At 51.1% G+C, this 23,950-nt stretch overlaps 2 protein-coding genes across 8 annotated transcripts; one reads left to right on the top strand and one right to left on the bottom strand.

The window, feature by feature from the left end:
- On the top strand, positions 1-11,975 carry AKIP1 (A-kinase interacting protein 1). Of its 5 annotated transcripts, none has more exons than XM_008265857.5 (7): positions 1-138; positions 349-576; positions 980-1,060; positions 5,179-5,232; positions 5,637-5,741; positions 8,227-8,307; positions 11,556-11,975. In XM_008265857.5, the coding sequence occupies exons 2-7, from the start codon at positions 355-357 to the stop codon at positions 11,697-11,699; spliced, it is 687 nt and encodes a 228-aa protein (XP_008264079.4). In that variant the 5' UTR covers positions 1-138; positions 349-354; the 3' UTR covers positions 11,700-11,975. The 5 variants fall into 5 exon arrangements, with proteins under 5 accessions (XP_008264079.4, XP_089185405.1, XP_069929901.2 ...); XM_089329279.1 differs by having other exon boundaries at positions 11,540-11,975; XM_070073800.2 differs by lacking the exon at positions 5,179-5,232.
- On the bottom strand, positions 11,968-23,856 carry C1H11orf16 (chromosome 1 C11orf16 homolog). 3 transcript variants are annotated; one of them, XM_008265815.5, is made up of 7 exons: positions 23,719-23,856; positions 23,002-23,182; positions 20,629-20,785; positions 18,060-18,294; positions 16,798-17,454; positions 13,463-13,676; positions 11,968-12,354 (listed from the first exon to the last, which is right to left on the bottom strand). In XM_008265815.5, the coding sequence occupies exons 2-6, from the start codon at positions 23,163-23,165 to the stop codon at positions 13,483-13,485; spliced, it is 1,407 nt and encodes a 468-aa protein (XP_008264037.4). In that variant the 5' UTR covers positions 23,166-23,182; positions 23,719-23,856; the 3' UTR covers positions 11,968-12,354; positions 13,463-13,482. The 3 variants fall into 3 exon arrangements, with proteins under 3 accessions (XP_008264037.4, XP_008264046.4, XP_069929888.2); XM_008265824.5 differs by having other exon boundaries at positions 11,968-12,283; XM_070073787.2 differs by lacking the exon at positions 23,719-23,856 and adding an exon at positions 23,326-23,447.
- Positions 23,857-23,950: the final 94 nt, after the last annotated feature.

Raw genomic sequence — 23,950 nt, 5'->3', positions numbered from 1 at the left:
GGCGTGTCGGGCGCAGGCCGTGCGCCCCGCCCCTCTCCGCCCTCCGCCAATGGCCTGCGGCGCGGGCACCGGGAGCTTCAGGCCCCGCCCTCCTCCTCTGAGGGCGCACTTAGCGCATGCGCCTAGGAAGCGGGCCGGGTGAGGGGCTCTCTAAGGAGGGGAGGGGGAGACGGATATGGGAGGGAATGGCGCCTACAGCCCCCGTCCCGTCAGGGCGCCCGCGGGAGTGCGCGTTGGGGGTGAAGGCGAGCAGTGGTTGCTTGAGGGGGGCGAGGCCGAAACCCCCACCCCTCTAGGGCACGGTCGCCGAGGCGCCCCTTACCCGACGGTGTTTGTGTACCCGCCCAGGGAGACATGGAGAGCTGTCTGGCGGCCGCGGCGCTGAACGGGGTGGACCGACGTTCCCTGCAGCGCTCGGCTAGGCTGGGGCAAGAAGTGCTGGAGCGGGCCAAAAGAAGGGCGGTGGACTGGCATTCGCAGGAGCGTCCCAGAGGCAGCACGGGGGTCCTTTCCTGGGAGGGACCCTACCACGCAAGAAGGCCGCCCGCCGGCCCCCTGTGCCTTCTCCCGGGAGAGGTGAGGGCCCCATGCTGAGGACTCGCCCGCGGCGGCCTGCTGGGGCCCAGGGGCGCACCGTACTGCCCATGGCGGAAGCCGGGAAGTATTGGGACGATGAATGGGAAAGTCTCTTGAAAACTCTTCACAGTTTACAGATTCTTGTTGGGTTGTTGTAGAATACAGTGATCAGCCCTGGTTGGTAAATTAAAAAAAAAAAAAACCTACCTTGCTTCCTTTGCATACTAGAGGAAAACCAGCCAACCCATTTTAGGTCCTTGATAAAATTGCATGTCTGAAGTTCCTTCCTACTGGCAAACAGAGAGGTCTTTCCAAAAGTAAAAAGGAGGCTATTGCCAAGATGGCTTCATTCTCAGGCAGGGGATCCTGCATCTCACCTGTGACTTGCCATTCATTCAAATAGAGAGAAGAAAGGCACCCGACCCTTAGTGCTTCGTTCAGAACGATGGCTGAATTCATGGACTATACTTCAAGCCAGTGTGGGGTAAGTTGGCACGAACCGTAGCCATGCCTCCTGATCACCTGCTGATGGATCCCAGCGTGGATCTTTCTGGAATTTAGGGACAGTCGAGACTACCTCTTCCCCTTCCTAGGCAGGTTATAATCAGTGAGGAATTTAAACCAAGTGGTAAATCCAGGTTAGAATTCATCCAAAAAGTATGTACTAAATGCTTAATTGGAATTGTTGGTCATTCAGCCATAAACAAGCCAGGAAAGGCCCTCATTGAGTTTTCAGTCTAGTGGTGAAAAACAGCTAATTTGCCGAATTCTAAAACAAGTTGCATATCCATTTTTGCCTTTAAAAAAAACTTTGAACTAAAGTTAAAAATATTTAGAGTTTTTACAAAATACTTTATTTGAGGAGCGAAGAGAGTGAGTACCTTTTTGCTGGTTCTCTCCCCAGACACCTGCAGTGCCTCAGCTGGGGCAGGAGACTAAGCCAGGAACGCAACTCAGGTCTCCGAGCTGGATGGTGGAAACCAGTCAATGGGCATTGCCTCCCAGGTTCCGCATTAGCAAGCAGCCAGAGTCAGGAGCCAGAGCTGGGCATGGAACCTAGGCCCTCAGATATGGGATGACGGGGTCCCAGCCACTCCCCTGTTCTCAGAACTGAGCCTGTCTGTTTTCAAAATGTATTGAAACTGAAACTAAATGTCTGCATTAGCTCTTATCCTCTAATGTTTAAGTGCCTGGCATCCCTAGGAAGACAGTTACATGGAACAGATGCAGTGCCCTGGTCAGGGTTGTGTGGCTTATTGACAGGAGGGGCTCCCCAGGAGTCAGAGCCAGGTTCTTAGTGGCTGCAGTGCCTTAGGCTGGTTATTCTCTCAGCCTTCCTGAAGCATGGGACTAGAATGAGAGGAAGTTGTGCAGAGACCTTCAGGACATGAAGCTACTGATGTGTTTTAGCTTCCTCCTCATAAAATTAAGACTTCTAAGGTTCTTTCACAGTGTAGGTTATAAACTATAGCATGAGAGGTTTGAGTGAAATTTCTGGTACCTTCTATGGTTTCAGTGTGTCCCCCAAAGGTTCATATGTGGAAATCTAATCCCCGCTGTGAGGCACTGAGAGGGTAGCAACTTGACCTGTGGTGTTTAGAGGCAGAGTCTTTGGGAGACTATTAGGATTTGATAAGGTCCGCAGGATTGAGCACCTCGATTGATTTCTGGTGGCTTTATTAGAAGAGACCCACACACGCTCCCTGTCTCTTGCATGGATGCCTTGTACTGCCTCCAGACCTTGCCAGCAAGAAGGTCCTTATCAGAAGTAGGCCCTTGGACGTCCAGAAGGATGAGCTAGCAAAATTTCTTTATAAGGTTGCCCAGCTTCCAATGTTTCTTGTAACAGTGCAAAATGGACAGTTAACATTCATCGAAATGGGTGAACTATGGTTTTAAAGTCCCTCTTCTCAAATCCATGCACTTAGATCATCTTTAAGTACTTGAAGGAAATACAGCAGAGTAGTCAACATGCAAGGAAATCACCCGCGAGGAAAGTACCACGTGTCTGCTAGAAATCTCAACATGTTCTGACTCCTCTGGCCTTAGCATTTTGTGAGCCTTCTGTGGTTGTCAGGATGCTAGCCTGTGCAGGAGAATGAAGAATATACCTTGTTTCTCTCCTGCTTTCAGTTTCATGTGTTAAGATCTGAGAAAGACTTAATCTTTCTATATCTTTTATGAAGATGCCTGTGGTTCAGGATAGGATTCTAACTAGTGGAATATGGTTCAGAGAAAATTTGTTATGTTCTTGTTTGTACTGTTAAGTTGTAGAAAAATCTGTAACTTCTTTAAAGTGATTAAAACACTTGGTTCCTGGCTCAGTAAAAGGAATAATATTTGTCTTTGGTTTGAGGTTTAGCATATTGGTGTTCTTCATACTGGTATTCAGTTCAGGTCTCCGTTATGGGATGGAGCTTCAGAGCCCCTTGGCTTTCTAGACATGAAAAATAGTGTTCTGGGGCAGGCATGCGGCTTAGCAGTTAACACGCCACTTGGGATGCCTGCATCTCATATCAGAGTGCCTATGTTTGAGTGCTGGCTCTAGCTCTTGACTCCAGCTCAGATTCTAGGAGGCAGCAGTAATGGCTCAAGTGATTTGTTCTCTGCCCAACCATGTGGGAAAACTGCATGGAGTGTCCAGCTCTAGCTCTAGAGGGCCTTGTAGGATTGAGCCAGTTGATGAGAGATTTCTATCCATCCATCATTCTCAAAAAAGGGGGAAGAGGGGCTGGTGTTTGGGCACAGTAGGCTAAGCTACCACTTGACACCAATCAGCAGTCCGTTTTGAAATGCTGGTTTGAGTCCTGTCTGCTCCACTTCTCATTCAGCTTCCTGCTAATGTGCCTGGGAAGGTAGCAGAAGATGGCCCAAGTACTTGGGCCCCTGTTACCCAGGATAGAGGATAGCACAGGATAGAGTTTCTGGTTTCAGCCTAGCTGAGTCCTGGCTGTTGTGGCCATTTGGGGAGTGAACAAGCAAATGGAAGATCTGTCTCCTTCTGTATTGCTCTTTCAAGTTAAAAAACAACTGCACCGGGTTTTGGGTTTACCTCCACGATTTTGAAGTAGCTGCTAAGTATATCATTAGATCCGTGTCCTGAAGTGTTCAGCTTCTCATTCTTCGGGTCACATGTTTTAACACACTGTCCATAACCACATTCAAAACAAGCAGGCTTGTGATGGCCTCATCATTAGTCATAACCAAGGGCAAATCTAAGGTTAACTTCCAGGAATGGAAGGAAGTAGACAAGAAAAATGTAACTTTTTCAACCCTGTGGATTATCATTCTTAAAACTGGAGACCTGTCCCTCTACTCCCTCATGTGGGAATCATGAGGAAAAGGGTTAGATAGCTCTTAGGTTTATGTTTCATTTCCTGCCGTATTTCTTTTTTTATTTTCATTTATTTGGAACACAGATCTCCGACTTCTACTATTCCACTCCCCAAATGCCTGTAACATTTGAGGCTAGGACAGACCAAAGCCAGGAACTTGAAACTTAATTCAGGTCTTCACGTGGGTGGCAGGAACCCAAGTACTTAAACCATCACCTGCTTCCTTCCAGTTGCACGTCAGTGGGAAGGTAGAATTGGAAACAGCTGGGATTCCAAATCAGGCACTCTGTGATGGGATGCTGACATCTCAAGCAACTGTGCCAAACACCCATCTTTCGTGCTGTAATTTTTTTTTTTTTTTTTTTTTTTTTTTGACAGGCAGAGTGGACAGTGAGAGAGAGACAGAGAGAGAAAGGTCTTCCTTTTGCCGTTGGTTCACCCTCCAATGGCCGCCGCTGCAGCCGGCGCACCGCGCTGATCCTGGCAGGAGCCAGGAGCCAGGTGCTTTTCCTGGTCTCCCATGGGGTGCAGGGCCCAAGCACCTGGGCCATCCTCCACTGCACTCCCTGGCCATAGCAGAGAGCTGGCCTGGAAGAGGGGCAACCGGGACAGAATCCGGCGCCCCAACCGGGACTAGAACCCGGTGTGCCGGCGCCGCAAGGTGGAGGATTAGCCTATTGAGCCACGGCGCCGGCCTCGTGCTGTAATTTTAAATCTCAAGGAAATGCACTGCTCTCTTCTTTTATCCTTATCTGAGACTTAAACATAAACATGGAACTGTTCATTAAACTTTGTTAGGGAAAGAGATGAAAGTACATGTGCAGCCGGCGCCGCGGCTCACTAGGCTAATCCTCCACCTTGCGGCGCCGGCACACCGGGTTCTAGTCCCGGTCGGGGAGCCGGATTCTGTCCTGGTTGCCCCTCTTCCAGGCCAGCTCTCTGCTGTGGCCAGGGAGTGCAGTGGAGGATGGCCCAGGTGCTTGGGCCCTGCACCCCATGGGAGACCAGGAAAAGCACCTGGCTCCTGCCATCGGATCAGCGCGGTGCGCTGGCCGCAGCGCACCAGCCGCGGCGGCCATTGGAGGGTGAACCAACGGCAAAAAGGAAGACCTTTCTCTCTGTCTCTGTCTCTCACTGTCCACTCTGCCTGTAATAAAAAAAAAAAAATGTGCATGTGGGGCAAAGATGTGCAAGTTACTTCATCCGGCATGGAGGCAGCAGATGGCAGCAAAGTAAGTTAGGCCAAAGGCAGTTTTCTTCCCTGCAGCACTTTCATGGGCTCAGGCTTGCTAGAGGCTTCAGTCGCCTGTCAAGAGGGCAGGTAAGGCTGGGCTTTGTGGCCCAGTGGGCTAAGCCTCTTCTTGGGATCACTGCATGTTGAGTCCCACCTCTGCTTCCAATCCTGCACTCTTGATAATGTGCACCCTGAGAGTCAGCAAGTGGTGGCTCAGGTATTTGGATCCTGACCCTTGGCTGTAGCCTAGCCCAGTCTCCGTTGCAGCCATTTGGAGCAGAGCAGTGGATGGAAGATATTTTCTCCCTCCCTCTCTCTCCCTTCCTCTTCTTTTCCCCCTCCCCTTCTCCTTCCCCCTCCCCCTCCTTCCCTCCCTTTCAAATAAATTTAAAAGGTGGGATAATTTGCCCTTGTGCTCTTGCTTCCCTCCTTAACTACACTTAGCTCCAGTTCCAGACCATCTGTTTACCCCACTTCTTCCACTTCCCTAGAAATATTACTCATCTGTGCCAGAAGAAGGAGGGACCACCCACGTCTGTCGTTATCACAGAGGGAAGTCAATGGTGCACCTGTGTTCGGAAACTGGGAATGGTCAGGTATGTCTCTTCACGTGGCCTGCACAGTGCCCTTGACCTCCCAAGGTGTGAGACCCTGTACTCCAGATCTTCTGCAGGGCTTGGTGTGACCCAGCGTAGCAGGGCCCAACAGAAACAGATCAACTCGCAACCTTAGAGAACTATCACAATGAACATGAGTAGAAGATTTTTCTAAATCTAAGATGGATGCCACTGTAGAATCTTGCAACCCGCAATCCTGAGCCACAGGATTTTTGGGCAGGCTTGACAAAAAAGCTTCAGATAGCCTCTTCTACATCTAGAGATAGAAAAGAGATTTTTATTAATTAAATATATTTTACTGTAAGGTAAATTATAACTTTCATGTCTTCAGTAATTTTTTTAAGATTTATTTATTTATTTGAAAAAAGTTACAGAGAGGCAGAGAGAGATCTTCCATCCACTGGTTCACTCCCCAAATGGCAGCAACAGCCAGAGCTGGGCTGATCTAAAGCCAGGAGACTGGAGCTTTTTCTCGGTCTCCCACATTGCTACAGAGGCCCAATGATGTGGGCCGTCTTCCGCTGCTTTCTCAGGCATCTTAGCAAGGAGCTGGATCAGAAAGGGAGCAGCCGGGGGCCAGCACTGTGGTGTGGCCTGAAGTGCTGGCATCCCACATGGGCGCCAGTTTGAGACCCAGCTGCTCTACTTCGATCCAGCTCTCTGCTATGGCCTGGGAAAGCAGTGGAAGATGGCCCAAGTCCACGGGCCCCTGCACCCGCGTGGGAGACCCAGAAGCTCCTGGCTCCTGGCTTTGGATCGGCACAGCTCCAGCTGTTGCGGCCAGTTGGGGAGTGAACCATCAGATGGAAGACCTCTCTCTCTCTCCTCTGCCTCTCCTTTCTCTGTGAATCTGACTTTCAAGTAAATAAATAAATATTAAAAAAAAGAAGAAGAAGAAAAGAAATGGAGCAGCCAGGACTGCTCATGGGATGCCAACACTGTATAGCTTTACTCGCTATGACACCGCACCAGCCCCATCTTCGGTAATTTTTAAAAAGAAAGTGTAAGATGGGTGTTTTGGTGCAGTGGGTTAAGCTGCCATTTGGCATTCCCATATTGGAGTGCCTGGATCAAGTCCCACCTCTGTGTTGATTCAGCTCCCTGCTAATGTGCCTAGGAGGCAGCAGATGATGGTTCAATCCTGTGTGGGAGATGTAGATAGAGCACTATGCTCCTGGCTTCACCTGGACTTGTCCCAGCTGTTGGTAACATTTTGAGAATGAACCAGCAGAGGGAAGAACTCTGTCTCTGTCACTCTGCCTTTCTAATAAATAAAATTAATAAACAAAAAAATTAAAAGGGCAAGGAGGGGTTTTCTCTTCTAACAAAATACTTTTCCTAAACATAGTAACAATTACAGACTTCTCATTACAAATTTACCTCTTTTTTTTTAAGATTTATTTATTTGAAAAACAGAGTTATAGAGAGGCAGAGAGAGAGAGAGAGAGAGGTCTTCCACCTGCTGGTTCACTCACCGAATGACCACAGCGGCCAGAGCTGGGCCAATCTGAAGCCAGGAGCCAGGAGCTTCTCTGGGTCTCCTACATGGGTGCAGGGGCCCAAGCACTTAGGCCATCTTCTGCTGCTTTCCCAGGCCATAGCAGAGAGCTGGATGGGAAGTGGAGCAGCAAGGACTTCATATGGGATGCCAGCATTGCAGGCGGCGGCTTTACTTGCTATGCCACAGCGCTGGACCCCACAAGTTTACTTCTTTGACCTCATGTCATTGCAGGGAAGCCAAAGACTGGTGTTGAACAGGAGCTGGTGATAGTTGAGATAAACTCCCCTGGGTATGCTCAAATATAGCAAAATTAAATCCAGAGTGTAGTCCACAAGATGTTGGAGCAAAGAGGTGGAGGAAGAGTGTGGCGAGTGGGCCAGGGGACATGAGCGAGGACAGAATGGGTACAGAAGTGCCCGTGTTCCTTCCCTGGCCCGGGATGTGAAGAGCCACACCAGAGCATGAGTCCCGAGTTTGCCTCACACTTAAGCAAATGTGCCTGATCTTAAGGGGTTTTATATGGACTGGGCTCAATGCTGTCTCACCCTGTAAAATATAAGTTGGAGCCTCTAAGGGAAATTGGCTTTGACAGCCTGCTCCCTTCTCATACCCCTGCTCCTAGCACAAGGGCAGAGAGGGTTAGGTTTTTCAGAACCTGTGAGGTATTGGTCACTTTTGCACAGTAAGTGTTCCCTATAGTCTAGGAGTCCTGTGTTACAGACTGGAAGTCAAGACTCGGAGAAGTTCATCTGTCCCTTTTAGTAAACAGCAGAGGTAGGATTTACATCCAGATCTGATTCTGGAGCCTATGAAAGAATAAAAGTAATCGGGGCAAACAGCCTGGAAATGTCTCACTAAAAGGAGATGTAATAGCTTAGGTGACAACTTAGAAAAAGTTGACAGAACTGAACATCAGTCAGAAGTCAAAGCTTAGGCACTAATCTGTTTCTGTTGCCTCTGCAGAGAAAAGACAGAGGGGAGGCAGCTGTTGGTCCTGGAGGCTGCCTCCCGGCATCAGAGCATACCCTGGAATCCTCTCAGTCGGTGAGTACAGAACTGCTGGCGTCCTGGACTTCACCATTGCCATGCCATCAGACAGTTGACCTGCTTATCAGAGGCTCTCTTTTGTACTAGATCTATAGTAGTTTGAAGTTGAGATGGTTGACTCAGTGTAAAATTGTTTTCTTGGTATCCTTCCTTCACTAGAAGCTTCAAGGATACTGTTTGTGCCTGAACTCATAGTTGTGGTTAAAAAGAATGTGAAGCATTCCCTCTCAGCTCCTACAGCTCAGCTGGGCTGGCACAGTATCCTGCTGGAATTCCACCATCTGTTCAAACAGCAGGAGGGACCTGACACCCCCACCCCACCCCCCGTCAACAAAGTGAAACGGCTGCCCAAATTCTGGAGCATATACATTTGGTGAGATCAGGTTCCAAAACATTTGAAGGCATTAGTTCCCAGTCTCTACAAATGTTTCTCTGCAAAAACACACAGTGGTGAGTTTTTCATTTTTAGGATAAAGTATTCATTAGGTCATGAACTCAAGGAATTTTTTGGACCTTGGGAGAGCTGACATTCTGTGGAGGGGCTTCAGCATGCTGCTGCAATAAATTCCTTGCTTTTTATTTGTATACAGTTTGTTATGAGCCAGGACTGGGAATAAACTAGGCTTAGTAGTGAGTAAGAATATTCCACTTGTAGTGCAAATAGGAGTCCTTAGCTTGAGATGCTTGCAATGCTGGTTGAGTTTTGGTAATGCTAATCTTCTTGATGTTCCTTCATATTGGAACCACAGACACTTATCCTTTAAAAAAATTTATGTTAAAGGAGTCAGGAAGGGTGGTAGAGACAGAGGTCTCCATCTGCTGATTCTCCCCAGATGGCCGTGATGGCCAGTGCTGGGACAGGCTGAAGCCAGGAGCTTCTTCTGCATTTTCTACATAGGTAGCAGGGGCCCAAACAGTTGGGCCAGCTTCCACTGCTTTTCCCAGGCCATTAGCAGGGAGCTGGTTCGGAAGTGGAACAGCTGGGACACAAACCAGCCCCCATAAGGAATGCTGGCATCTCAGGCGGTGGCTTTACCTGCTATGCCAAATCACCAGCCCCCAGATACCAGTCTTTCCCAGGTGTTTCCTTGTGTGCAGACAAGTGGAACTCCTTGGGTTTTTGTGATTGAGACAACCATATTTTTAAAAATTATTTTTACTTATTTGAAAGGTAGACTGGGACATAGATCTCCTATCTGCTGATTCACCCCAAATATCCACCCAACCGGAGCTGGATCAGGCTGAAACCAGGAGCCCCAAATCAGTCCAGTTCTTCCATGTGGGTGGCTTAGGACCCAAATATATTTTTTTAAAGATTTATTTATTTTTATTTGAAAGTCAGAGTTACACAGAGAAAGGAGAAGTAGAGAGAGAGAGAGGTCTTCCATCCACTGGTTCACTCCCCATTTGGCCACAACAGCTGAAGCTGTGCTGATCCGAAGCCAGGAGTTTCTTCCAGGTCTCCCACACAGGTGCAGAGGCCCAAGGACTTGGCCCATCTTCTATTGCTTTCCCAGGCCACAGCAGGAAGCTGGATCGGAAGTGGAGCAGCCGGGTCTCAAACTGGCACCCATATAGGATGCCAGCGCTTCAGGCCAGGGCGTTAAACCACTGCGCCACAGCGCCAGCCCCTGGACCCAAGTATTTAAGCCATTGCTTGCTACCTCCCAGGGTGCACATTAGCAGGAAGGTAGAATCCGAAGCCGAGCCAAGACTGAAATCCAAGGACTCCATTGTGGGACGTGGGTGTCTCAAGTGGTGTCTTAACTGTTGTACCAAACACCCACCCCAGCCATATTTTCTGAAACTTTTTATTTACATAGTTGATCACCAATAGATAGTTGTGACATTGTCAATTAGGTTTCTATTAGTTAAGTGGTAGTAGACCTCCAATTTTGCTGTAACTTGGCAGGAAAGGATATAACATAAAGCAGCTTGGGAAGCAAATTGGCTTCAAATCTATCTGCAAGATAAGGGGGGTGAAGACATTTCATAAAAATAAAAGTTATCATTTGTTCTTCCTACTGGAACTTGCTGGCCAGTAGTTATCTTTTTTTCCTCTGTGTGTGAGGAAAGAAAAGACAGTTTCCACCTGTGGCTCCTTTGGAGCAATGAGTAAGCCCAGGGGCACCCCTGCTATCACTCTGGCTGTTTTCTGATCTGTTACTTTTCCCTCAGGGTTTTGGACTGAGACCCATCCCCTGCCTGCACACCTGCTTTGACCCATCTCCCAGCCATGTGTGAAGCCTGTCCTTGGAGGGTGGTTTTAGAGGACGGTTTGTGCTCCGTTCAGTTTTTTTTTTTTTTTTTTTTTTTTTGACAGAGTAGACAGTGAGAGAGAGAGAGACAGAGAGAAAGGTCTTCCTTTTGCCGTTGGTTCACCCTCCAATGGCCGCCGCGGCCAGCGCACTGCGGCCGGTGCACCACGCTGATCCGATAGCAGGAGCCAGGAGCCAGGTGCTTTTTCCTGGTCTCCCATGGGGTGCAGGGCCCAAGCACCTGGGCCATCCTCCACTGCACTCCCTGGCCACAGCAGAGGGCTGGCCTGGAAGAGGGGCAACCGGGACAGAATCCGGCGCCCCGACCGGGACTAGAACCCGGTGTGCCGGCGCCGCAAGGCGGAGGATTAGCCTAGTGAGCCGCGGCGCCGGCCTCCGTTCAGTTCTAAACACAAATCTTCCCATTAACTCCAGTTTCCAGTGTTTTACACCACAAGAGAATCAGTCCTCCGAGGCAGGGCTTTGGCCCACTGACTAGCTTGCTGCCTCAGTCACAAAATGGAATCCAGTCATATGTTCTTAGCTTTAAAAGAAATGCTTAATTTTCCTAATCATGGACTTAGTTAAAATATTCTCAGCCACCTTTACTGCTAATCTGTGCTACCAGTTGCTCTGTTTACTTTGAGCCTCAAACAATGACCATTAATCAGCCTTTCCACCTGCCTCATTCATATTCCACCTGGAATGCTGGTTCATAATTCTTCACAGTCCTGTAGCACTTTAGCATTACAGAGCGTTCTCACATGTTTATTTGCGAGGTAGGTATTAGCCTAGTTTAGAAAGAAGGAAATGAGTGTGAGGAAAGGCTGAGACTTCTAAAGGACAGTGCTGTTAGGTGGCCCAGCTGGTCCCTGGAGGCAGGGCTTCCGCCTCCCACGTGAGCGCTTCCCTCTGTTATGCTCTGGCACAGCCAGCCTGGTAGAGGGAGAGATGCATCTGAAACCTAATAGCTTCTTCTCTTTGTAGACTGAGGACATCTCTAAGGACCTCTACATAGAAGTCTACCCAGGGACCTATTCTGTCACTGTGGGCTCAAGTGACTTCACCAAGAAGACTCACGTGGTAGCGGTGGATTCGGGACAAAGTGTGGACTTGGTCTTCCCAGTATGATGGTGACCGTCACTGCCATCACCTCTTTTTAAGTAGCAAGAATAAAGCCATGGTCTGATCCTTGTAGTAGTTAACACATTACTACTGCTTTTAGTGCTGATTGCACAGGGCCAGTCTTCCAGTGAACTGGCCTCTGCTTCTTTTGGTGGCTGCTTTGATATGTACAAGTCCCCATCCTTGTTGATTGAAATAATGTGATGATGCTGTCTCAACAGTTTTTATTGCTTGCTTTCCAAGGAAAGACTAACTATGATAATAAAGGGAGAGATTTGGAAATGAAGAGAATTCATTTGTATTTGCATTTACAGGTACAACACACTGTCACCCACATGTAACTGTAGGCTTCATGAGAAGATGGCAGAGAGGCTGTGGACACATCTGCCCCAAGCAGGCCGACCACACTCTGTCGCAGCCGTGAATGGGGCATCCTCATGCAGAATCGTCAGCTCCCTGTGGCAGAGCGCCCTGGGATGGGGCTGCCATACTCCCATGCCCCTCATGACAGATGCCTTCTGGCCGCTCGTCTGCAGGGAAGTCTTCACGGGGTGCAGCTGCTGCACTTGTAGCCTGTGCTCTTCCTCCTCCTGTGGAGAGCATCCCTGTCAGCCACTGTCTGTAGTGCCTCCTCAAGTATTTACCATCATTATTTTTATTCCTGTAAGAGAAAAATCTCAAGGATCAAAAGTCACTGATTTGGGGGCCAGCACTGTGGCACAGCAGGTTAAGCTGCCACTTGTGGTGCTGTATCAGAGCGCTGGTTCTAGTCCTGGCTGTTCCACTTCCAACTCTCCCTGCTAATGCACCTGGGAAAGCAGCAGGTGATGGCTCAAGTGCTTGAGCCCCTGCACCCTTGTGGGAGATCCAGATGGAGTTCCTGGCTCCTGGTTTTGCCCTGTCCTAGTCCTAGCAGTTGCAGCCATTTAGAGAATAAACCAGTGAGTGAAATCTGTCTGTCCCTCACTCTCTGTTGCTCTGCATTTCAAATAAATTTTTAAGTCACTTTTTTTTAAAAGATGTATTCACTTCTTTGAGGGCAGAGTTAAAGAGGGCCTCCATCCACTGATTCATTCCCCAAATGGCCACAACAGCCAGAGCTGGGCTGATCTGAAGTCAGCTTCTTCCCGGTCTCCCACACAGGTGCAGCTGCCCAAGCACTTGGGCCATCTTCCACTGCTTTCCCAGTCCATAAGCAGAGAGCTGGATGAGAAGAGGAGCAGTCAGGACACGAACCAGCACCCATATGGGATGCCAGTGCCTCAGGCAGAGGCCTAACCTAGTACACCACAGTGCTGGCCCCAAGTCACTGGCTTTAAAAGTCATTGATGTGTCCCAAACTTCCTTAAGCCACCATACTAACAGTATGATTGCCTCTGACAGTTTAGTTCATCTAATGTAGTTAAGTGTTGCCTTGGTAGATATGCTAGTATTTTATGTGTTGAAAATGGCAGTCTATGTACAGCTGTAATAGCATTCCTGGTTTGGAATAGACTTATAGATACAGGGTCTGGTAAAGCAAGCCTGTGCCCAACACCATAGGGCAGAAAGTCATGGAAATGGAGAGCCTTCTCCCCTCCCCCACCCCTGAAGCCTATGGTGAACCTGAGGATTCTCGAAGCTTCTGAAGTCATGTGCAAAATTCTGAGTATGTCCTGTTTTCCAGGAAAAGGACTGTGGATTTTACCGTTCTCAAAGTGGGTGTGGCCCAGAAGTTCTAAGAGCCACGAGAGGAGTCAAGGAGCCCCTTCCCAGCCATCCTGCTTTACCTAGATCCTCCGAGCTTTGTCTAGGGCGAGTTCTTTTCCCTGTGATATGTTCCTGTACTCGGCCTTCGGCGTCCAGCTTCCTCCGGCAGGGTCTGTGGTAGCTTCACATTGCTGGCTCTCAGGGCCAGCTCCGTGGCAGTCCCCATTACTGCAGTTGGCACTTTCTCCTGCTTAGTGTCCTTCTCTTCCTTTCGGATGGTGCAAGATCTTGTTCCTAAACCCAAAATCCGTTAGTTATGTTGAATACGCCATCATTTTGATAGGATTATTATTTGAGAAGCAGAGAGGAAAAGTTCCCATTCACTCCCTGAAATGCCTACAATGGCCCTAGGCCCCTGGGCTGAAGCTAGGAGCTGGGAACTCGATCCAGGTCTCCCATATGGGTAGCAGTGATTTAGTTACCTGAGCTGTTACAACTGCCTCCCAGTCTCATCAGCAGAAAGTTGGAGGAGCCAGGAATCAAACCCACATACTAAAATACGGGACGGGGGGCATCTTTTAATTAATTTGAAAGAGTTATGCAGAGAGAGAAGTAGAGAGAGAGAGAGCTTCCATCTGCTGGATCACTCCCCAGTTGGCCACAACAGCCGGAGCTACACTGATCCAAAGCCAAGAGCCAGGAGCTTCTTCCAGGTCTCCCACATGGGTGCAGGGGCCCAAGGACTTGGGCCATCTTCTACTGCTTTCCCAGGCTATAGCAGAGAGCTGGATCGGAGGTGGAGCAGCTGGGACTTGAAATGGTGTCCATATGGGATGCCAGTATTGCAGGCAGTGGCTTTACTCGCTACACCACAGCGCCAACCCCAATGGGACGTGGGCATCTTAAGCAGTAAGCAAAACACCCACCCCAGAATTAATCTTGATGGCAAGTCACGTATCAGGGATCACCAGATCTCAAGCATCTGTAAGCTCCTAGTATTGTTTTGTATTTTTAAAGAGAAATAATATTTGTTAATCATTTCTGGCCATTGTGCTTTAGAGTAAGGGGTATTATCAGATACCCAGATTTCGAGTTGGGGAGAAACAGTTATCAGCTTTTTCAAAGAGCTCTGGGGAGGGGGCGGTGTTGTGGAGTAGTGGGTAAAGCTGCTGCCTATGACACCAGCATCCCATATGGGCGCTGGTTCATGTCCTGGCTGCTCCACTTCCCATTCAGCTCCCTTCTAATAGCCTGGGGAAAAAAGGGGAGGAGACCCTTTCAGTCCTTGGGCCCCTGCCACTGACATGGGAGACCCGGAAGCAGCTCCTGGTTCCTGGCTTCAGCCTGGCCCAGCAGTGGCTGTTGTGTCTGGGGAGTGAACCAGCTGATGGAAGATATCTGTCTCTCCCTCTCTCTGATTGACTTTCAAATAAATATTTAAAAAAGAAAAATGGAAAAATGCCAGTGGGGGAAGCAAAGATGGGTTATTGCCTCCCGTTGCGGAAGCTTCTCCTTTACTGACAGTATCAGAACTGATAATGCTGATCACAGGGAAAGCCGGGGGCTGGTGTTGTGGTGCAGCAGGTGAAGTCACCGATTGTGATGCTGGCATCCTATCCTGGAGTACCAATTTTCTCAGATACCGTGCTCCAGTTCACCTCCCTGCTAATGGCCTGGGGAGGCAGCAGCAGATGGCCCAAATGCTTGCACCCCTGCTCCCTCTGTGGGAGACGAGAATGGAGTTCCAGGTTCCTGGCTTCAGCCTGGCCCAGACCTGGCTGTGGCAGCCATTTGGGTAGTGAACCATTGCATGGTATATTCTTCCTGCCTTTCAAATAAAATCTTAAAAGGAAAAGAAAAGATAATAAGCTGGTGGGAAAATAAGCTTTAAGAAATTCAATTAGACGAAATAAAAATCCTAGGAGATGGGAACAGTCTAAAAAGACAACTTTTAAGACTACACGTTGAATCCTGTTCCAGTCAAGCTGAGGAGGAGAGCATTATGACTGCTGGCCATCAGCAGCCCAGTCTCCCTAGGATTGTTAGGATCATTGGCCTCTCACTGTAACCGAAGGGAATGAAAGTGGAGGAGATTTCATAAGAGGCCGAGCGCAGGACTGACTATCAAAGCATCAGTGCTTGACAGGACTCCTATCAAATACATCTAGCACTGATTAACAGACATATTTAGGAGAGGCTGGCAGCACATTTCCCTAAAGGGAAACAGGCCGGAGGGGAGCAAAGGCAAACTCCGGTGTTTGCCCTTGTGTTCAGCCCTGAGCCACACGTGCCTCTGTGTGCTTCATCTTCACTAGGTAGCTGTGGCTGGCAGTACCGCACCTACCCTTGGGGCAAGACCGGCATCTTCCTGGCGTGAGCAGTCCTTCAGCTACCGAGCAATAGGGCAGTGGCTTCAAACTAGGTCCCAGAGTGGATCCCAGTGTGGCCGGTGCCTGAAGGCCATTCAGCCTTCCAGCATGCCTTCCCAGCAGAGAGAGCAGAGCCATGTGAAGGGCGTGGCATAGACACACACACACTTAGGACAGGTGTGAGGCAGATCAATGAGATGCTGCTCCCAGCCCTCCATACTTTTCAGCTCCTGGCAGAGAAATTTGGGGAAGTCTGAAGACTGCCGAGGGGAACTTAACACTGCTTCCCCTCCTAGTAGTGAGGAGTGAGCAGCACGGGGGCTGGCGTTGTGGTAGAGCAGGTAGAGCCACCGTCTGCAACACCAGCATCCATACAGGAGTTGGTTTGAGTCCCTGCTGCTCCACTTCCGATCCAACGCCCTCTTAATGGCCTGGGAAAACCAGCAGAGGATGGCCCAGGTGCTTGGGCCCCTGCACCCACGGAAGAAGCTCCTGGCTTTGGCCTGGCCCAGCTCTGGCCATTGTGGCCATGTGGGGAGTGAACCAACAGATGGAAGAACTCTTGTCTCTGATTCTCCCTTTAACTCTAAATAAATAAATAAATAAATAAATAAATAAATAAATAAATAAATGGCAGCATTAGACAGTGTCCTGGTTCTTGTCACTCCAACTAAGGGGCCAGTGGGACAGCAGGGCCTGGCAGGCCTTGTTGAATGACCAGTTCCTGTGCTGCTCAGAGCACTGACCTGGGGGCATTTTGACTGTTCATCTAGAGAAAAACCAGTGCTTCCAGGGGAAAAGGGGAGGAGCAAAAACAGACAATGGCAGTGCCTTGTTGGTAGAGATTAGCAAAGAAAGAGACAAATAGTAAGTAGGAGTGCACACCTCAGCACAGAGATCAGTGCCTCCTCCTCTCACTGGCCTGCGAGTCAGCAAAAACCTGCCACTTCCCTTTCTCAGGGTCTCCCATGTGTCGCAGTCCCAACAGAAAGCACCCTCTCCCACAAGACACAGGAGGGAAGGGACGACCCACGCTTTCGGTGTACCTGGCTTCCCGGGCCGCGGCTCGGGTCCGTTTCTCCTCCAGTACCTCCACTCGGGCTGCCCAAGGGCAGCCTGCCTCCGAGACTTCTCGAAGACGGGTTCTGTGTGGACTGCGCGGTTCACCGTCAGGGTCTGGGGAAGGCCCCTGTCCAGATCAGTGTCCAGATCTTCCTCTTCAGTGGAGGAGGAGGAGGAAGAGGAGGAGGAAGAGACAGCCACCGGGGCCTGCACTGCTGCCGCCTTCTCCGTGGAACCCTCCAGGGGCAAAAGCTGGCCTGTGGACTTCAGCTTGGACTCAGCAAGCTCTCTACCTGAGACCTTGGAGGTCCTGGTTACGGGCCACCAGGTGGGGCCACCCAAGGGGGAGCAGCAGAGGCAGCCCTGGCACAGCAGAGGGCAGCAGGCGCGGGGGTGGCAGGGAGGGCACAGGAACTGCGTGCCCGCAGGAAGCCCGCTGGTGATGCATCCGGCGACCGGCCCCAGCAGAGAGCAGCATGGGGCCCAGAGGAGGGGCCGGAGGTGCTCTCTGGGGACAGGCTTGTGCAGCCTCTCCACAGCCTTCCTCCAGACAGCTGGGGGCACCCACCGGACCCCACCTTGAGGCACCTTAGCTGTCAGGCCATTCCAGAAATGAACAGTGATTTCTTCTTCCTCTGATGCTAAGGAAAAGAAAAGGGGTAAGGCTTATGGTGGGGTAAGGTGGTCCTATCCCCAAGAGAAAGCCTCCGCCACCGCTCTGCTCTGTCTCCCAGCTTCTCACAGGCACCTGTCCACGGGGGAGCCTACTGGGAGCATCTCCCCACCCACGCCCCTTCCCCTCTCTCCCCGGAGACTTGCACAAGCCCACCTGCCTCCTGGGCCAGATGACCTGGAGGGGCCCATCCCCCACCTCAAACCAACATGTGCTCAGTGAAAGCCCCCTCCTGTCCTCTCGGGTTCCCAGTGGCCCCTGCTCCCCTCAGCAGAGGACCATTAGTTTCTGGAGGACTCGCTCCTGAGACCTGGTGAGACCCCAGGATAATGCACCCCACTGTGATTTAGGCCACTGACCTAGTAGTGAAGACCACTTTCCCTGATTTAAAAAATAAAAAGTCTGCAAGATAGGATTTGTGTATCTGCGGCTGCCCCAGGATGAAGCAACAAGTTAAGGGGGTGAGGATCATTTCCTTAAAGCTGCTGAAGAGACCCCCTTTGCTCTCTCCTCTGGCCTGATCGCCAGCCTGGCTCCTCCTGGGGACTGAGTGGTCGGGGCAGCTTCCCTCACCTCTCATGCAGTCAGTCATCTCCAAGCCCAGCAAAACAGTGCCAGGGCCGTAGCGCTGTCGGTCTGGCTCCCAGGGTGCCAGTACCTTGTCCCCAGTTCTCAGCGAGTAGTCCACGGATCGTGGGAGCTGAATGACATCTTCCTCCGAGACCACACTCAGCTGTGGGGCGGGCAGCTTTGGGCCTGTGACAAGGGGAACTTCAAATTCCACAAGCAGAGTCCCCTGCTGCTCCAGCTATGGGAAAGAAAACACTCACGGTGATACAATGAGGCATCGATGGTACATCATGGGGGGGCGGGTGTTGTGGCACAGTGGGTTGAGTTGCCACTTGGGATTCCTACATCCCCTATCAGAATGCCAGTTGGAGCCTGGGCTGCTCCACTTCTTTTTTTTTTTTTAATTTATTTATTTAGTTGAAAGAGTTACACAGAGAGAGAGTAGAGGCAGAGAGAGGTCTTCCATCTGCTGATTCACTCCCCAGTTGGCCACAATGGCCAGTGATGTGCTGTTCTGAACCCAGGATCCAGGAGCTTTTTCTGGGTCTCCCATGTGGGTGCAGGGGCCCAAACACTTGAGCCATCTTCTACTGCTTTCCCAGGCCATAGCAGAGAGCTGGATCAGAAGAGGAGCAGCCAGGACTCGAACCGGCGCCCATATGGGATTCCAGCACTGTAGGCAGAGGCTTTACTCACTATGCTACAGCCTAGCCGCTGCTCCACTTCTGATCCTGCTTCCTGTTAATTTGCCTGAAAGGCAGCTGATGATGGCCTGAATATTTGGATTCCTCCATCCACACGGGAGACCCTGAGGAATGGCTGGCTCCTGGCTTCAGCCTGGTCCAGTCCTGGTTGTTGCAAGCATTTGGGGGAGTAAATCAGCAGAGAGAAGATCTCCAGGGGCCAGAGCAGATAGAATCAGCAGATAGAAGATCTATGCCACAGCATTGGCCCCCCAGGTCCACTTTTGAGCTTCCTGCTAATGTGCACCCTGGGAGAGAGCCATGTGATGGTTCAAGTCCTTGGGTTCCTGCCACTCATGTGGGAGACCTGGAGTTCCCAACTCCAGGGTTCAGCCTGACCCAACTGTGGCTGTTACAAGCACTGGGTAGTGAACCAACAGATGGAAGAGCAGTCTCTTAAAAGAAAAAAAAAAAAAAAAAGAACTGGGATCACTCAGTTCCCTACAAGTCCCCAGAAAGAGGCCATTTGAAAGAAGGGACAGGGCCAGTGCCGCTGACAGCAGAGAGCTGGACTGTGGGACTGCTGATCTTCATTCTGTTTCTTCTCACCCTGGGCAACTCTTTTTATCACTTCCTTTCCCTTTCCATCCTCTGCCTTTTCCTGTTTTTCTTTCCTCCTACTCAATTTTTTGGCTTGCAATTCCCAGGAGTAACCTGGCTCCTCGGAATCTTTCCCCAGTGCACTCTCTCCCCCCGACACTGCTAAGTTTTGTTCCTATGTCAGAGACCAACAAGGTTTGGCTGATTATTCATCCAGGGGGCCCACAAAGGGCAAAGTGATGGAGATGGGGCAGGCCTGAAGAAAGCTACAGTCAAGCAAAGGAATAGCATAAAAGCAGTAGAGGTACTTAAGCTGGTTTGAGTATAGAAACTATTGGAGCAAAACTCTTTTTTAAATTTTTATTTATTTGAAAGGTGCAGAGAGAGAAGGGGGGAAGGAAGGGAGGAAGGGAGGAAAGAAAGGAGGGAGGGAGGGAGGGAGGGAGGGAGGGAGGGAGGGAGGGAGATGGAGAGATCTTCCATTTGCTGGTTCACTCCCCAAATGCCTGCAACAGCCATGAGCCTGGAACTCCATCTGGGTCTCCCACATGGGTGGCAGAGACCCAAGTACTTGAACCATCACCTGCTGTCTCCCGGGATCAAATTATCAAGAAGCTGGATCAGAAGTGGAGTTTGGTTTCTTGGATAGGGAAACCTAATTCTCAAAAAAATATGAATGACAGAATTTCTGTTTAAAAATCAGTCGACCAGTGCTGTGGCATAGTAGGCTAAGCTTCTGCCTGCCGCCCCAGCATCCCATATGGGCACTGGTTCGTGTCCCAGCTGCTCCTCTTCTGATGCAGCTCTCTGCTTATAGCCTGCAAAAGCAGTGGAAGATGGACCAAGTGCTTGGGCCCCAGTACCCACATGGGAGAGCTGGAAGCTCCTGGTTCCAGGCTTCAGATCGGCCCAAGTGCTGGCCGTATGGCCACTTGGGGAGTGAACCAGTGGATGGAAGAGCTTTCTCTCTGTCTCTCCCTCTGTCTGTAATTCTGCCTCATAAATAAATAAAATCTTTAAAAAAAATCATTGTCATTGAATGGAAATTCTATCATTAATACTTTTTGAGAATTCCCATTAGCCTTTCCTCCATGAATCCACACAAGTCTACACAGTTATAACAAACTTAACACTCACAGATACTACAAGTTCGCTTCTACAGCCCGGCCATTGAAGGTCTGTGCCCATCCAAGAAACCAAACCGCTGGACACACATAACTAAGGCACATCAGGTAAGACAGGGCCACCTACAGAGCGTGACAGGGAGATACTGGGAGTCAGGGACTTGCCTCTGGAGCAGCCTTTATCTGAGCCCAGTAATAGAAACCATCTGGTTCCCTCCTCGCCAAGACCCGGGTATCAGCAGCATCTCCAGCTCTTCCCAGCCAGCCCGACCCCTGCCATGCTGGGTCAGCAATGTGGATACACGAGTGATAGGAGGCACACCTGGAAGAAAGCAAAGGAAATTAGAGGGTGGGAACCTGCAAGCCCCAAAAGCATGAAGCTCAGAGCCAGCACTGTGGCCCAGTGGTTAAGCTTCTGCCTAGGGTGCCTGCTTCCCATATGAGCACCGGGTCCCAGCTGCTCTGCTTCCAGTTCAGCTCCCTGCTAATGCACCTGGGAAGGCAGTGGAAGATGGCCCAAGTGACTGGGCCCGCCTGCCACCCATGTGGGAGACTCAGATGGAGCCCAGTCTCCTGGTTTCAGCCTGGACCAGCCCTGGCCATTGTGGCCTTTTGGGGAGTGAACCAGCAGACAGTAGATCCATCTCTCTCACTCCCTCTCTAACTCTGCCTTTACATGACTAAAATAAATCTTTAAGGAAAAAAAAAAAAAAAACAAATCATGAAGATCTACATCTCGGTCAGATCTGAGGAGCACCACAGTGTATGTAGGACACACAGGGTATGTGGGACAGAAATCCAGAGAGAAGGTAGCAATCCGTGACTGTGCTAAGATGAGGTCAACTTTTAATGGGCAGGAGGTGAGGACAATAAAGGGGTCTTTGTCTGTGAATGGGGAATTGTTGCAAGCTGGCTGAAATGCAATTAGCCCGGATATAAACAAGTTAACTAATGCTTGTTCTGGGACAACAGTCCCTGAGAGAGTTAGGGGAGGTAGATGTGAAGGTGTGTGTGATTCCGGGACAGGGCGTGGAAGCTGGGATGGCAGCTGATGGGGCAAACTCGGTGCTGTGGCGGCGGAGGGGATGAGGAAGTGCCGGAGGAGGAGCTGCCCAGAGAAGTCGACTGCTGGGCCCGTGGGACAGAAAAGGAGAAGCCGGTTCTGGGAAGTTTTGTGGGCAGGGCCAGCTGCTGAGTCAGGGTCTGGGTTTACTTTGTGGGCAAGGCTGGGAACAAGGCTGCTTAACTCTGGCCTGGAACGGGTGGGTCCTCACAGGTGAATCAGGACAGGAGTGACTCAAGACGGCCCGGCCGCCATGTCCACGCCCTGGGCAGCGGAGCTGAGCGGCACAGGCTCAAGTCCCTGCGAGGCCCACACTTTGGGTCTGTGGAGGCGGCTCCTTTGCTCTCTTAACAGTCACAGCTGACTGGGCTGCTGCTCAGTAAACTCCCGGACAGGTGAGGCTTGCTGAGGGCGCCCGAGGGCCCTGGAGGGCCTACTTTAGTTGTTGGTTGCAGGAGCTCTGATTTCTCCTGTGGGACCACAGCAAGTTTCAGAGTTGATGGAAAAGGAGCTAGAAATGTTGTAACTCGGTAGCATTGTGGTGAAGTGGGTAACATCGCTGTGTGAGCCACTGCCATCCCACAGGGGCGCCAGTTTGAACCCCGGCTGCTCCACTTCTGATCCAGCTCCCTGCTAATGTGCCTGGATAAGCAGCAGAAGACAGCCCAAGTGCTTGGGTCCCTGCATCCACATGCAAGACGCGGACGAAGCTCCTGGTTTCTGGTTTTGGATCGGCCCAGCTCGGGCCGTTGTGGCCAATTTGGGGGGTGAACCAGTGGATGGAAGACCTCTCTGTCTCACACTCGCTTTGTAACTCTGCCTTTCAAATAAATAACCTTAAAGAAGAAGAAGAAAGTTGTAACTGCTCACCCCTGTCCTCTCACGCATGCCAGCTGCGATGTTCCCGGTAGAACAAACCAGGTCAACCTGGGTGTCACCAGGAGTTTTTTTTTTTTTTTTTTTTTTTAAAGATTTATTTACTTGAAAGTCAGAGTTACACAGAGAGAGGAGAGGCAGAGAAAAGAGAGAGGAGAGGCAGAGAGAAGAGAGAAGAGAGAGAGAGAGAGGTCTTCCATCCGATGGTTCACTCCCCAGATGGCCGCAATGGCCGGAGCTGCGCTGATCAGAAGCCAGGAGCCAGGTGCTTCTTCCTGGTCTCCCATGAGAGTGCAGGGGCCCCAGCACTTGAGCCATCTTCTACTGCTTTCCCAGGCCATAGCAGAGAGCTGGATCGGAAGTGGAGCAGCCGGGACTAGAACCGGTGCCCATATGGCCAGGGCATTAACCCACTGCACCACAGCGCCAGCCCCAGGAGTAGTTTAGGCTGGAGTAAAATACTCACAGCCCATACACATAATAAGCCAGATAGTAACAAGCCCTCGCAGCCCTCCCAGGAAGAAATTTCTTTCCCTGCTGCCGGCAGGAACACAGGACAAAGCAAAGGGTTTGCTTCCCGCTGGAGGCAGAGACAGTACCTTGAGAGGGGGTTGTGCCTGCTGAGCCACGGCGCTCGGAGAGCCCAGGGGCAGGCCAAGGCGAGATCCCAGGGTGGTGCAGCACAGTCCCAGCCGGGGGCCTTCAGGGCTGTGGCCACGCTGCAGTATTTGGGTAAAGGCGCCCCTGGCCCGGCGGAGTCCATGGCGTTTGAAGAAACACCTGAGAACAAGCCCTGCGGTTACCTGAGCTGCCATCCACAGCGCCTCAGAGGGTGCCCAGGTGGGGCGGGCGGCGCCCGGCTCCAGGTGCAGCCACGCGGACCCCCGCCTGCACAGACACGCCAAGTTTCTCCTCTCAATCACCTGCCCTGAGAAGCCCAGCTCAAGAAGGGGCCCGGGGCCGGCTCTGTTACACAGGAGCAGCTGCAGATCCTTCTCGGCCCGCCCGGCCGCTGATCCACTCAGCCCCTGCGCTTGGGCTCAGGCCAGAATGCACCTGGCATAAACGTGGCTCAAGCTGTTTTCCCTCCTTCTTGTCCTTAGCCGCAGCGACTCCTGCCATTAAGACAGCTCTTCCCAACCCGGGTCACCTACAGGACTGGGTGTGGCCCCAGCAGAGCTGGCCTCAGGGCCAGGGCCTCCCTCCGCAGACCCGGGCAGCTGACCCCTAGGAGCCCAAGGGCAAACTCCGCTGCCCCAGCCCACCAGAGGTCCGTTACTGCCCAAGTCTACAAACCTGACCCCACGGGGACTCACCCACAGCCTCAAACTCCTGGCCTCCCCCTGGGTCTCAGGCCCCTGCTGACCGTTGGGGCCCTGGGCCTCAGCTCAACTGACTCCACGCAGCCAAGCAGGTTGCCGTGGATGCGAGGCCAGCCCAGAACGCTGCGGGCCCAGCGAGGGCACTGGGCATGTGCGGAGGGGCAGAGGGGGAGGGGCCGTTCTTCACCTTTGTCTTTGAGGGGAGGAGAGGGGAAAGGAGGGGAAG

The sequence above is a fragment of the Oryctolagus cuniculus genome, chromosome 1 (assembly GCF_051225735.1).
Source record: "Oryctolagus cuniculus isolate XC-2025 breed Fujian yellow rabbit chromosome 1, ASM5122573v1, whole genome shotgun sequence".
NCBI lineage: Eukaryota > Metazoa > Chordata > Mammalia > Lagomorpha > Leporidae > Oryctolagus > Oryctolagus cuniculus.
The sequence above is the reverse complement of the archived record's forward strand: the minus strand, read 5'-3'. Positions and strand labels throughout refer to the sequence as shown.

Bases quoted from the DNA above. Each gene is read 5' to 3' on its own strand.
- AKIP1 (XM_008265857.5), top strand. From the start codon at position 355: ATGGAGAGCTGTCTGGCGGCCGCGGCGCTGAACGGGGTGGACCGACGT. The intron at 1,061-5,178 runs GTAAGTTGGCAC...TCTTCCCTGCAG, and splicing joins ATACTTCAAGCCAGTGTGGG to CACTTTCATGGGCTCAGGCT. The intron at 8,308-11,555 runs GTGAGTACAGAA...TTCTCTTTGTAG, and splicing joins CCCTGGAATCCTCTCAGTCG to ACTGAGGACATCTCTAAGGA.
- C1H11orf16 (XM_008265815.5), bottom strand. From the start codon at position 23,165: ATGGACTCCGCCGGGCCAGGGGCGCCTTTACCCAAATACTGCAGCGTG. The intron at 18,295-20,628 runs GCAAGTCCCTGA...TCTTTCCCATAG, and splicing joins AGATAAAGGCTGCTCCAGAG to CTGGAGCAGCAGGGGACTCT. The intron at 17,455-18,059 runs GTGAGGGAAGCT...TCTTTTCCTTAG, and splicing joins GATGACTGACTGCATGAGAG to CATCAGAGGAAGAAGAAATC.